The following is a 13,836-nucleotide window of genomic DNA, read 5'->3' as shown; positions in this document are numbered from 1 at the left end:
ATTTAAAGTTTTCATTTTTTTAACTAGGCAGTTCACTTCCAAAATCATGATGTAATTACTTCATCTTTAAATTGCAAGCTAACCACCTTTAAACACTGACTTCAGGACATGGATATAAATATTTTAATGCATCACCGTTGATTAACACTTGAAAAAGAAACTGTTGCCTCAGTACTTGTGTACTTGCAGCACCAACGGGAACTGTAGGTGTGCAGTACAAAGGCTTTGCTTTTAAAAAGCAGGCCTATTAAAATGTTCAAGTCACTATGTAAAAGCTTCAATTATTAAAACGGAGTTTTTAAAAATATTTTGTCATTTGTGCATTTTACACTTTGATGTTCACTAAGCTCCGATAGAAAAAAAAAAAACCCCCATCATTCATTTCTTTCCAGGGTTTTTTTTATCTCGGTAAAATTGTATGTTAAGGTCTGATTAAATCAAACTCGCTCATTCTGGTGATAACAATCTGATGATACACTGACTGAATCCAAAACACCTGAAAGTGTTTCCTTAGCTGATAATGAAACAACAAACAAGAACTACAATGACTAGCATAAAATGTTATTTTAAGTACCGTCAGACTTGTCATCAAGTGACAAGTATTAAAGTATTCTATACCAATTCAAGCCCTAAAAGAAATGAAAGAAAAGAAGACTCTTAGGAGATTGCCCATTCTTTGCTTTTAGGTCTGACCAGTGCTTCTAATAGGAATGCTTTAAAACAGTCTGCCATAAGATTGTAAAAAAATAAAATAAAATAAAATAAAAAATCTTATATTATGAACAGGTGCATAGTTGGTATGCAGCATGAAACATTAAAAGCATGAATGTCTTTTTCAGTGCAGTAAATCTCAGCCTGCATCCTCTTGCTTTAAACACTGCAGTGGCTCACTGGCAAGTCTCAAGTGTTTATTACAAGCATTGTTCTCACTAGACCAAACATTTAAGACATTTATTTATTATGAAGTTAAAAGTGAATAACATTATGAAATTAAAGAGCTCATATTTTAACCTAATTATTTTTTATTTAAATTTTAACTATCACCCACCCCTGCCAGAAGTCCTTGTTTAAAAAAAAACAATTGTCTGCTAAGCTGGAAGAGTAGGAAGATCTGATTTGTCAGGACTACTGACTTGCTTTGACATTTCTTGACTAGTCACTCTCTCTCAGTCTCATTTTACCTCATTTTTTTCCTCTGTCTGTACTAGATAGTATGACTCCTAGGATGCTGAGAAAATTAAGTTAATCAACTGTAAATGGACTCCGAATTCTTAAGAACTCAAGTGCTCTGTCTTAGTGTACTCTAAGTACTAGGTGATTATTTCTCAAAGGACTCGGTTTCCTAAATTAAATAGTATTGCACAAGTGTGACCCCTAGTGGCCATAAACAATGTCTGCAACACATGCTATCACTATGAAAGGAAATGCATCCAACACCAGATCTGGAGTTTCTGTGGCCATATCTACATGTGCAACTTACTGCGGAGTAGACTAATTAGCTGTATAGTAAAGTGTCCCCATCTACATGAGAGAGGGTATTAGGTTGCAGTAAACTAACACTGCCGTAAGATAGTACTGTCAGGGTCAGTACTATCTTACAGCAGAGTAATGAAATACATGTGTAGACACTGACCATCGGCATAAATTGTGCCATCAACCTAGGCATAAGGGGGCCAGATTCCTGCCTGCCGCCTAGCCACATAGCTCCACACTTTCAGCACCCTCATGCCCCAGCCAGCCCCTTCTGCCACTATCCAAAGCCCATGGCAGAGCAGGGCAGGAGCAACCCTAGCATAAACTGTTCCACCCCAGGTCAAATTGCTGCTGTTCCGGGTGCATGTATAGACACTGAGCCTAGGAGTAGGTTACTCCAGCTCAAACTGCTCCAGAGTTTATTGCTTCAAACTGCATGTGCAGATGCACCCTGTAGTTTCTAAACTGATGCTCTCTGAAGAAACAAAGAATTCACAACTCATAATGTACACATCCAAAGAATTCTTCATTCTATGCATTTCTAGAAAATCTCTATGGTTAAGCTAACATTGTACACCCAACTTCCCAAATCAGAATACTAAGAACCAGCCAGTATATTAGCAGCATAGCGTGGAAGAGAAAATAAAATAAAAAGCGTACACTTTTTAGTTCCACATAACCCCAAAGGCTTAGAACCAAGAAAACATGATATATTTTCAAATCCAGATGTAAAGGAGGGCAAAATTTTGAGTAGCATGAAATCTTTATTTATAAAGATCCTGCCACATGAAGAGAACATGGCAATGGTATGAACCAAACACAGCCTCAAACTTGCATAGCAAAGAATACATTGCAAGCGTGTCTCCTCTCATTGGAGATCAAATATTCTTGTGGTTACATTTACTTACAAGAATTATATTTGATTTATATTTTTAGCTGTCATAAAGCAGTTTTATCAAGTTTAAATAAAACCCAGCACCACATGAAAGCTACTTTCCAGACGCTGTCAGCAAATTCTGAGGCTCAGACTTCTGGGATTAGATTTGAGAGAAAAAGGGAGGGTGTGTGTATCTGCTCCATCAGTGGGAGGATTAGAGTAAAGCCGAAGCAGAATCATACATACAAGTGAAAGCCTGCAATGAATCCCCACCCGAAGCAGAATCATACATACAAGTGAAAGCATGCAATGAATCCCCCCCCACAGCCACTGAATTCTGATTTTCTGACACCCAAATGTCTTAAATAGTAAGTGCCTGAAACATCAGTGTAGTTAATCAAATGCTAGTCTATTTACCTTAACTCTAAAATATCATGCATTGGTTTACTTTCAAAAAGTGAGAGGTCCAGTTTCTATAACACCAAGCTGTAAGACTGAAACCTGTTTTTAGTTGAAGTAAGTTGATAACAGTTCTTTAATAGATAAAATACTAGCAGGGCCTTTTTAAAGCACTGACAGTTGGGTGGACACACATTCAAATAATCTGGGAGACTTCTCCCAGGTTTGCTCTCCTGGTAAAGAAACTTACCCAGAGCCACATGTACAGACATTTGAATATTTGGGGGGGCGTGGAAATCACAGGATGTTTTGAAGCCTTCCTTAGTCTGCCTGGCAACAGCTCTGATTGGCAGACGCAGACTGCTCACGGTCAGCCTGTTTTTCCCTGCAGCACAACGTGCAGATTTTAAAGGGGGTGCTTTCTGCCTCTTACTGGAGCAGCAGAATCCAGCAAGGGACACACTTGAAGGGAAGGGAGACACTGAAAGATTATGTTCTCTTCTGAGACAAGCCACGGCATGTACAGACACTAGCATCTATGAACCTATTTGCTCTCCCAGGAGAAACTCCTGGGAATGATTTAAGGCTGGGTGTTATTTTTCTCTTGTAGCGGCCATTTTTACCATGGGAGAAAAAGCCTGAACATCTGTTCACTCGTGATTTCTCCTGGGAAAGCAGTGACTCTCCCAGGAGAAACCGAACAACTGTATGAGACCTAAATCATAAATGGTTTTATTTAGAAGTTTTGAAGCAAGTGTAAAAACTGGTGTTATGGAGAACCCATGGAAACCCATGAGAAATTTTTTGGAAAGGGTAAGCATTACTCACCAAAGGCACTGAAGAGCTGGTAAAGGTCACTGGTCTTCCACTCTTTGGGAAACGTAACATGAAGAACATGATCTCGTTTTGGCTGCACTGCAAGAGGTAAAAAAAAGCATTTAATAAAACCAGTTACCCATTATTTTTTCAAGATATGAATTGGTGTTATTTATCTAAAATGTAAAAAAAAAAAAAAGTAAAGAGAAAGCTTTACATTTAAACCTTGATTAAGATTATGATAACTGCACAGAGTTACTATATTTATACAAGTCAGTTTGTCCAACTGACTCATCTGTATGTGAAACTGAAAATTGTGCATGCCACAAAAACTGTCCAAAGCTCTCCACATTTTGGTGCTTTGTCTCCAGCCCCTCTTATACCACATTCAAAGGGAAACCAAAAGTGCCTAACCTCTTCATGTTGCAACTTAAATCAGTAACTGTATTTTACCATTTTGCTCTTCACTTAGGGAATTTATACATGTACATTTGTCTGCTCCAATGTGCTGGAAATCTAATGCATTGGAGCAGATTCGATTAATCGAGTCTGCGGAGCATGTGAACTGGTGCGCCCAGCGCTGCACTTGTATAAATGGCAAACTGTGCGTCAGCACTAAGAAAATGGTGGCCGTGTGCTTTGAAACTAAGACGCCTTTGAAAAAGCATGCTACCGGCATTTTCTTAGCGCTGATGTGCATTTCACCATTTATATAAATGCATGTGACGCAGCACTGGGTGTTTTCAAAAGCACCCAGCATTGCGTTGCATGAGTGAGTGCATACACCCTTAGAGATTACTGTATAACAGCATTTCCAAAAACAAATGCAGTAACCCCTTTGCTTAGAATCCTCAGTGTCCTACTTTAACCAGGACACGGCAACACAATGACTCTTCTCTGTGCTACCTAAAAAGAGATCTGATGCATAGGATAGCGTTTACTATATTGCCAGAAGCCCATACTATGCAGCAGAAGCTTTCAGTGAACTATTTAAGGAAAACTGGCTCAAAAGTACAACTTTTTACCAAAATACATTACTGACTGCATGAGGACTAAAGCACTGACATGCCCTATCCGCCCTTGTAAAATTCCAAGGTAGCATTTGCTTGCTGTGACTCTGTCAATGGAAATACTCTATCCCAAGTCAAATAGCCCTACATAATTATACCCTATTTTTTATTTTGTGACCCCAACAATATTGCCCAATATACTGCATGATTAATGTGATTAATATCATAAGTAGTGAAAGTACTGCTTAGCGTGTGGCTCATTCATCTTGACCAAACTGGATCTTTATTTTCAAGGCATTTATTGCTGTCTCCCCTGTATGGTCAGTTGATTTTAAAAAACGCAGAATTTCTCTAGAAACTGCTAATACTATGACAGTTTAAGATGGTAACATTTGTAAAAAAATGCAAATCAGGAATATTGTAAGTAATTTTTTCAGATTTCAGTTGAAATTTAGTAACTTAAAAAACCTTGCATACACACAAACAAAAAAAGCATGTTAAATAAGCTCAAGACAAACAATACTGGAATGACATTCAGACATATTATTCATGGCAATGTTTAAAGTCTCTACTTAAGAGGGGGAAATAAACATTCATGAACATTTTATATATATTATTTCAAATTTTACTGATGAATATAGCCCCACTTAAAAGAACAGATACGTTTAAAATATAGGATTATGGAAGAGCTATTTCTTCTGGTGTGCCAGAGATCAGGGTAAACAAACAATTCAATTTTTTTTTTTTTTTTTTTTTTTTTTAAATCGGTGCATCATACTTAAAATTGTAAAAATGTAAAATTAATTCTAGAACACAAGATGTAGATTTAAACAACATCTGTTTATATACAAAGTAGGAAAAATGAGAACATTATAAAATAATTATAATCCTCACTGAATAAAGGTTATCAATTTTTACCTTTCACACTTCTTTTACTGCACTTTGAACCCTCCCTTTGATAAATAACAAGGCCTTAGAATTAGTTTAAGTCAAGGATATTTACACATGACTATTCATGATTTTAGTATTCCACAACACCTATTCAACACATCTAGAAAGTAGAATGGGTTATTAAATTATTCACCAAAAACTTTCACAGCAGTTTGTTTTAAAAGTTGTCATAAAGGGAACAATACTTACATTAGTTACAAGACTAACTACAACTGACCCTTTCCCTAAGCATGCCTTTACCCAACTATAATACCATCACATGCCATCTCCCTTTTACATTGGGCCCTGGGCTATCTCATGATTTCTCCGTTTTACATTGGGCTACCTTGTGGACCATATATACCCAGAAGGCCCAAATAAGGAAGATTTTCAGGGGGCAAACCTTCAGGAATTTACCTAGCAGGCAGCAGAGGTGAGAAGTGGTCAGGCAGATTTTTCAACTTTGTTTAATTTTTATAGGAGAACAGAGAAAAAAAGGTCCAACTGATCATCTACCCTAAGCTTATCGTCCCTCTGGAAGTTTAGGAATGCCTAACTACCTCAGACCTCCAGAAGACTCCATCAGTTTTTCCCTTTGCAAACAGCTCTCAGACAACTGTCTTTATCGCTTTAGAGAGACAAACTGTTAAGCGTTCTTTCCCAAGTTGAGACAACAAAACATGTCTTGTAATTAGACAGCACCTGGAAGTAGTAACTCCACAGTTTAGCAGCTGAGATATCATTTCTTAATGACCCCTGACATAGTACAGGCAAACTGCTATCCTAGAAAAAGGGTGCTACATTCCCAACTAAAGGCTTAACACTGAAGTTTATATAAGCAAAAACCACTTCAATAACCCCAGATAGTTAGTTATTTTATGGCTACTGCTATAGTCATATTCCATATTCATAAATAATTAGACTTGTAACTTTCACAATTAACATTTCTCTCTCAAGCAACAACCACCTCCTTCTGAGTATTCAATTAAGCTATTGAAAGACTACTTGTTAGAGAAGGACATTCTTCATTCAGTGCACAGAGAAAAAAGGTATCAAAACAAGAAAAATGTTAATTGGTAGAAGAATTTATAAACCACTTATTAAACCACTTATTTTTAATTAAATAAATAAAAATAGGTTAGGTAATGTTGCAGTGATGATGTAACAATGATGGTCCAGGAATTATGAATGAAAAATGCCCTGCATTTCTAAAACTTGTCTAACTTTAGCCCAACTATGCAATAAAAGATAAATCGCTCACAAAAACCCTTGTCTCGCCAAAAATATTTTAGGCATTTACATATTAAGCTTCCCTAAGTTAAAATTAAGCCTTTGTATAATCAAAAACTAGAATCACCTTGGAACATAGCTTTAAAGTGGATGTATCAAGATAAGGCATCCAAATATCTAACATTTGTATGGCATGATGGTTTCCACATTGTGTTTTCCATCTCAAACTATCAAGATTCCACACCTGTGAGTCTTATTGATCTTAATCAAAGTTTTGCTTTTGATTAATCATGGAGCCACTTCGTTGTGTTCAGTCACTGACTTTATTTTAATAACAATGATTCTCAAGTGGGGTAGCAGGAGATCCTTTTAAGGGTGCTCGCCACCTCCCCTTCCCACTGCCAACAGTGCTGCGGCTACCTGCGGGAGCTCCCCGCTTACCACTGCCATGCTCCCACCGCTGACAGTGCTGCTGCCGCCTGCAGGAACTCGCTGTGTCCCCCAGCCTCCAGGGTCACGTGGCATTCACGCGCAATAGGGTATGTTTGGGTACATGGGCGCCTCGCTCCCATCCTCGTGGGCAGAAGGGCTGGGCAGGGTACAATTCATTGGTGGGCACCATGGGCCGGATGCAGTCCATGGGCCATATTTTGCCTGCCCCTGTCCTAGAGGCTTGTGGGAGGGCTGGGTCCATCTGAGCCCCAATTTTGCCAGCAACATTAACTTTTGAGAGTCTCTCTAGTGAGTGTTAGTGCTAACTGGTGCAGTAACAACAAATTCTTTGCAGACATTTAGTTCTGATGCAAAATTTCAAGAAGCAAATGTCTGCTCTCTTCATCCCCACTGCAGGAATGATGGAAGCATTTGCTAGATCATTGATTCTCAGCTGGTGACCCACACGGTCCTATCAAGGACACACCAGATATGAAAAGGTAAGCACTGTAATAAGTAAATTTTTGATACAGGGCAGTGATAAATTCTGAAAAGTTATGGAGGAGTGCCTTGAGTCTAAAACAGTTAAGAACCACTGCTTTAAGATTTAATTTTCACCACTTCCAATATTGCTGCAACTGCATTTGGTCTGAAAATCTAGGCTAAAGCTAAGCAATGTTACAAACAGAATGTTTTAAGTGAAATTATTAAGTAGTTAAATATTCACTACCATGTATTCTTTAACTGCAAAAAATAAAACTGGCCATCTTGCAAAACTTCAAGATTGTAAATATTACTTTGGGCTACTATTATCAAAGAAAGGCAGTTAGTATAAAGGGCAAACATGTTATCTTCAACTACACTAAACTTGCCACAGAAAGTACAATCTGATCTCATTAAGCCATTTTTGGGTTGTATTTCATGCATAGGGAAGATACTCCATCCAAAGTTACAAACGTACTGAATTATTTTTGCATTTGTTTATTATAAAAAGGGCATCAGTAAATTTAGACTTTTTGTTAATTTTGAATATGGTTCAACTGTGACTGAATTCCTGTGTTCTAGCCATAGGGTACATGTTAGGAGCAAAGCACAGACCTACACCATACTTTTCTGTGTGTCAAGATACCTTCTTACAGAAGTCAGCATGAGTATCATCTCTAAACTAATTACTTCCATTAATACACATTTGAAGACAGCTTAGCTAGAGATATTAATGTTCTTGTGATTCATTTAGGAATAATTCCACAGTTGAGGGAAGCAGTTAAAAAAAACAAACAAACAAGCAAACCTCTCCCCGCCCCCAACAACAACAAGCCTACCAAGGGTTATCTTGGCTAGTTCCTCTGAAAATCGTCACATGGATTTGTCTTAAAATAACAAACAGAAGTTCTGCACTTGCTCATGTGGTTGAACTTCTTTACTTGAGAAGTGATAAATTCAAGATAAGATGAAAGGAAAAGCAAACAAGCAAAGCAAACTACTTACAGTCTGGTCCTTCCAAATTCAGGTATGGTATGTCCGTTACTCTCATAAGAAATAACCTGTAGCAAAAGGAATGTGTCATTAGCAAGCTAGCTCTCTTAAAGGCTATTATAAAGTTTAGTTGGACATTACTTATTCAAAATAATTAGAAGCCATATTAATTAACCTAGCAATAATATTAAGAAACAGAAAGCATAAATACACACCAAATGTTGACCCAATTAAAAATAAAGAGGTATGAACTATTCCACTAGCCAGTTTAATTCACACCATATAACTATCAATCAGATAATTTATCTCACTACCTTGATCTGGAACCAATGGACAAGAAAACCAAAACATATTTCGAGAGAGTCTCAATAAAAAAACTAACTGGTATAGCACAAATACAGTTAAGTACTTAATGGCTGCTTAGGCAGTGGAAGGCCTGTCTACAAGTACCAATCTGAATGTGCTCAGTAAGGGACACTAGGATTTATCTATCTACATCTTCAGCACCCCACTGCGAGAAATTCATTTAATGGGACGAGGCAGCCTAGAACAGCTCACCATGCTATTTCAAAGAGATCAAAGAGAGATGACAAAAAATAGCATAACAAAAAACCTCTCCTCCTTCCAAAATCTGTGTCACTTCAAAATTTATTTTTATTCACTGCTCCTGCAGTTTGCTAGTAGCTGCAGTATTCAGAATCCTCTCTCGAAACATGGGACATCACAACATAGCCAGTGAACCAAATATTAGGGGACTTAAATGTTTTTATTTTTAAATCACTGCTGATTGTTCCTTTGCCTAGTTAACGAGAATATTCTGCATGACATGGTAAGAAAGTTAATTTCTTAGTTAGAGGTTGTAGAAGTAGCCAGAAAAAACTAATAAACTTCAGCCCACTTGGTTTACATTAATACAGAGAGGTTCCCTGGAAGGTTCCTTAATGAATCTAGTAGTTAAAAATGCTCACAGACCTCCTTACACAGACCTCATGGAAAAACAAATCTGTTAGAAGTTATATACAGTATACCAAGCATCCTGATTGTTAACATGTGTTAACATGGTTTAACTACCATCACTGCCAGGAGGCCCAATCATCTTGCTTATCCACAGACCTCTGTGAAAGTTACCTTTGATATTTTTTTAATTCTTACCAAAAATAATCTTATTCAAAATGCTGCACAAGAATATGCTAGTTTATATTAGTGCTAATGTAACAAGCTAGAGAAAATAGTTCAGTTTAACCATATAACTGCTATTGTATCAACAGTGATATAGAAAAGCAAGCATCTCTCGTGCCCCACTGCCCAGAACACTGAGCGGAAGAAAAAGCAGCACATTATCCATATATTTTCAGTTCTTTGCTTCCTCACTTGGACTGTCCAAGAGCATTGCTTGTTCCAATTATACTCATGCAAGTCATGCATATCAATTTTCACTCAGCTATGTGTATATAGGGAAGAGTGAAAATAGCAACTGTCCAATAAACTTTAGAAGCATTTATTCATATCAAAGATGTCCAAAATCCTCTAAGAATGACATTTAAAAAATGATAACATTTCATAGAATGATTCAAAGTATTTACATTTAACAAGTAAGTTTGTATTATTGCTTATGTAGGTTTCCTGGAAATCAGTAAAAGTTTGCTGCATGATTTGCATCTCTACCAATGCATCTCAAGCAAGACACAAAAAGGCATCCGGAGTACTGCATCCAATTCTGGGCTCCACACTTTAGGACATGGAGAAGCTTGAGAGAGTCCAGAGGAGAGCCACACACATGGTTAGAGGTCAAGAGAACAGGCCTTATGACAGGGGCGGGCAATTATTTCACACAGAGGGATGCTTACTGAGTTTTGTCAAGCCATCGAGGGCTGCATGACAGACAGTCAGGGGCAGATAAATATTAATTTTCTAAATTTTTTTAGGGGCCCCGCAGGCCAGATAGAATGGTCTGGTGGGCCGCGTGTGGCCCGCAGGCCACATTTTGCCCATCCCTGCCTTATGAGGAGAGTCTGAGAGGCATGGGACTCTCCAGCCTGGAGAACCGAAGGATCAGGGGTGACTTGCTGGCAGCCGATAAGTATATCAGGGGTGTGCATCAGGAACTGGGAGAATGTCTGTTCACCAGGGCACCCCAAGGGAAGACAAGGTCTAACTGTCAAACTGCTGGAAGACCATTTTAGACTGGACATAAGGAAAAACTTCTTTACCGTCCAAATCTCGACTAGGCTCCCCCCAGAAGTGGTGCGAACTCTGGATACCTTTTAAGAAATGCATGGATCATTATCTTGTTGAGGTGATCTGACCCCCACTGACTTCCTGCCCCTTGGGCAGGGGGCTGGACCCAATGATCTTGCAAGGTCCCTTCTGCCTTAATGTCTATGAAATCTATGACATTTTTATTGATTTCTATTTCCTAAAACTTGCTTTTAAATGGCCTGTAGCTAGAAAAAAAATTTTTTTAAAGAAAAAGTGTTAGAGTATGAAAGCTCCTTCGTATCAATTTTTAAATGGCATTCCACATGGAGACTGTCTTGACAAAAAGTAGCAGCAGCAGCTTTCAACATGGCTGGGACAGTAGTATTGACATCTCCTAAAAACAGGAATTTGGCCGACCTGTTAACAAGTCCTCATACTTAAGACTTCCAGCAAGCTAACCAATGCTTTAAACATATATTTCTAGTTGGTCACTATTGGTGCCCTTACCCATTTAAGAGAAACACCTTTATCCTCATTAATAGTCATGTTCAAAACCATAAGAAGTTGCACTCAAACCACCCTACAATTCTGCTGGCTAAGTGATGGCACACAGGTAAAATGTTTTAATCGTTCACAATCTCCATCCAGAGCTACCCTACCTTGTTCATTCTTCACTTGCAAACTAAAAACTATGTTATATAAATCAATCAAATCAGGATTTGGTTTATTATAATAGACATATGGGAGTGATTTTTACATGAAAAAAATCTGTGTATCAGTTTCCCCTGAGATTCAGGAACAGAGTTGCATCTACAGTGCTATTTCAGTAATGGTTTAGTACTCAATAATAGTGTTCAACCTTATTTTTATGTATTTTCTCTAGTATACATTTCTGCACATCAGAATAGAGAAAAACCTTCAAAGGATTTAAGGAAAAAAGCCATAAGGTACATGTTAGGAGCAGAACATAGATCTACATTATACTTTTCTATGTGTAAAGACACTTTCTTATAGAAGTTTGCATGAGTACCATCTCTAAACAAATTAATTCTGTTAATACATATTTGTTTAGAACAGCTTAGCTGGATATATTGATGTTTTTGTAATTCATTTAGGAATAGTGCCAGAGTTGACAGAAGCAGAGCTAAAAAACCCAACAACAACCCCCCCTTCCCCCCCACAAGCTTACTGAGGGTTATCTCAGCTAGTTCCTCTGAAAATTCGTCATGCAAATTTGGTTCAAATAGTTATTTGGGACAGGGAAATCTCCAACCGGTTGTCATTTCTTGATCCTGGTTTTCCTCTGAAGTAATCTGAGATCCATCAGGAGCACCTATTAAACCAGCCAGTATTTTCTAGCACTGCCTCCTCCTTTGAACTATTGTTCAGCTACCTGCTTCCAAATTATCTTATTGTCTTTTAGACTGAGAATACTGTGCCATCAAGCAGAGAAACTGTAGAACAACATTGAGACCCAAAATATACTTGAAATTACACAGTATTTTGCTTTCCAGAGATTTTTTCTAGAGTTTGTTTGTTTGTTTTTTGGTTTGTTTTTTTTTCTTTTACAAAAAACCACTATGTTTATTAAACTAGATAATTTAGCAAGTTTGACAATGACACTGGGCATTTCCAACCATAACATCTATTTAACAGCACCATAGCTTGGGGCAAAAAGCATTTGCTACATTCAGTCAAATAATTTAGGGTTGTTGGTTGTAGCTCTGTTGGTCTAAGGACATAGGCACACAAAGTTCTTTGGGTACAGGCGATATCTTTTATTCTCCCTTTTATTACAGGGAGAATTTATTGTTTCTTTGTGTGCTTTGTGTGGAGACAACACAACACAAAGAAACAACAAACTCTCCCCGTGCCTGAAGAAGGGTGTTTGTACTAGAAAGCTTGCAAAGAACAACTTTTCCAACTATTTAGTTGGTCCGATAAAAGATATCACCTTTATCCAAAGAACGTTGTACTCAAATAATTTAATTTATTTATGGAAAGTTTATTTTAAAATTAACAGCTATATACTACAGCATAGTTAAGAAAACAAGAATTTCCACATTATACTGAAGAATTACTGCCACTGACTCTGAAAATGCTAGTGCTATTTTATCACTACCACAGACAACTCTGAGTCATTAAAAGTCTTCCAAGGTGACCTAGTATGCAAAGTGGATTCTCAAGGCCTGGACCTACAATCAAGAAACACTATTTTCAGCTGCTTAGAATTCAACACTGCAGCTCTACAGAGTGAAGATATACGCAAACTAACTCGCATGCTGCAAGCAGTCTAGGGCTCTATGGGCTGCACATGCACCTGAAAAATAGAATAAATTAATCACACTGGTCTCTACACTGCCACAGAAGGATTGTTATTGGTACTCAAGCTACCTAGTTTAAATCTGACTCAGATATAGCTACAGTGATTGGGAAAGGCAACACTGAAATCATTTAAGGCCCTCACTAAAAGAAAACCCTTGGGGAATACCAGACTCTCTCAAAAACAACGCACCAAAGTAAGATACGGCCCTCGTTTCTGAAAGGCAGAATGAAACAGAAAAAAATTCCTTGTAGTATCAAGGACTAGGGAGACAAACCTGCTCACTGTTCTCTTCTCCCATCAAACATGTGCAGGCTTAACTTTTGCTTCTGCTCAGCCCATAGTAGAAACTGCTCTTACTGTATTTCCTTGCACGTACTGCACATGCTAATTTCTAGCAGCTGTTTTTCTTTTTTCGAAAAGGTGTGTTATATGAAAAAAATATGGTGTAAGCAACTGACCAACGCTGTTCTTTGGGATGTTCTAGTAATAGGCACAATCTTGAAAATAAGGTAATGATTTTCACTGAATTTAGTAGTTTTGATACCAGCAAGACACCCTACATTCATTCCCTCACTAGTGGGTAAGTTTGTTATAAATAATTTGAAACAAAACTGATTATAAAATACTTGAAATCCAAGCACTGTTTAGTTGGAAATAATTAGTCGGGG

General features: G+C 37.8%; 1 protein-coding gene across 3 annotated transcripts in view; it reads right to left on the bottom strand.

Annotated features, from left to right (window-relative positions):
• Window positions 1-13,836, bottom strand: part of PARN (poly(A)-specific ribonuclease) — a 143,072-nt gene that overhangs the window by 86,489 nt on the left and 42,747 nt on the right. For all 3 annotated transcript variants that reach the window (XM_006015524.3, XM_006015525.3, XM_025203411.1), the window contains exons 18-19: window positions 8,656-8,711; window positions 3,578-3,664 (exon numbers count right to left, since the gene is read on the bottom strand). In XM_006015524.3, coding sequence (XP_006015586.1) covers window positions 3,578-3,664; window positions 8,656-8,711 — 143 coding nt within the window. The remainder of the gene's footprint in view (window positions 1-3,577; window positions 3,665-8,655; window positions 8,712-13,836) is intronic.

The sequence above is a fragment of the Alligator sinensis genome, unplaced genomic scaffold (assembly GCF_000455745.1).
Source record: "Alligator sinensis unplaced genomic scaffold, ASM45574v1 scaffold73_1, whole genome shotgun sequence".
NCBI lineage: Eukaryota > Metazoa > Chordata > Crocodylia > Alligatoridae > Alligator > Alligator sinensis.
This window is presented reverse-complemented; position numbering and strand designations above follow the sequence as displayed.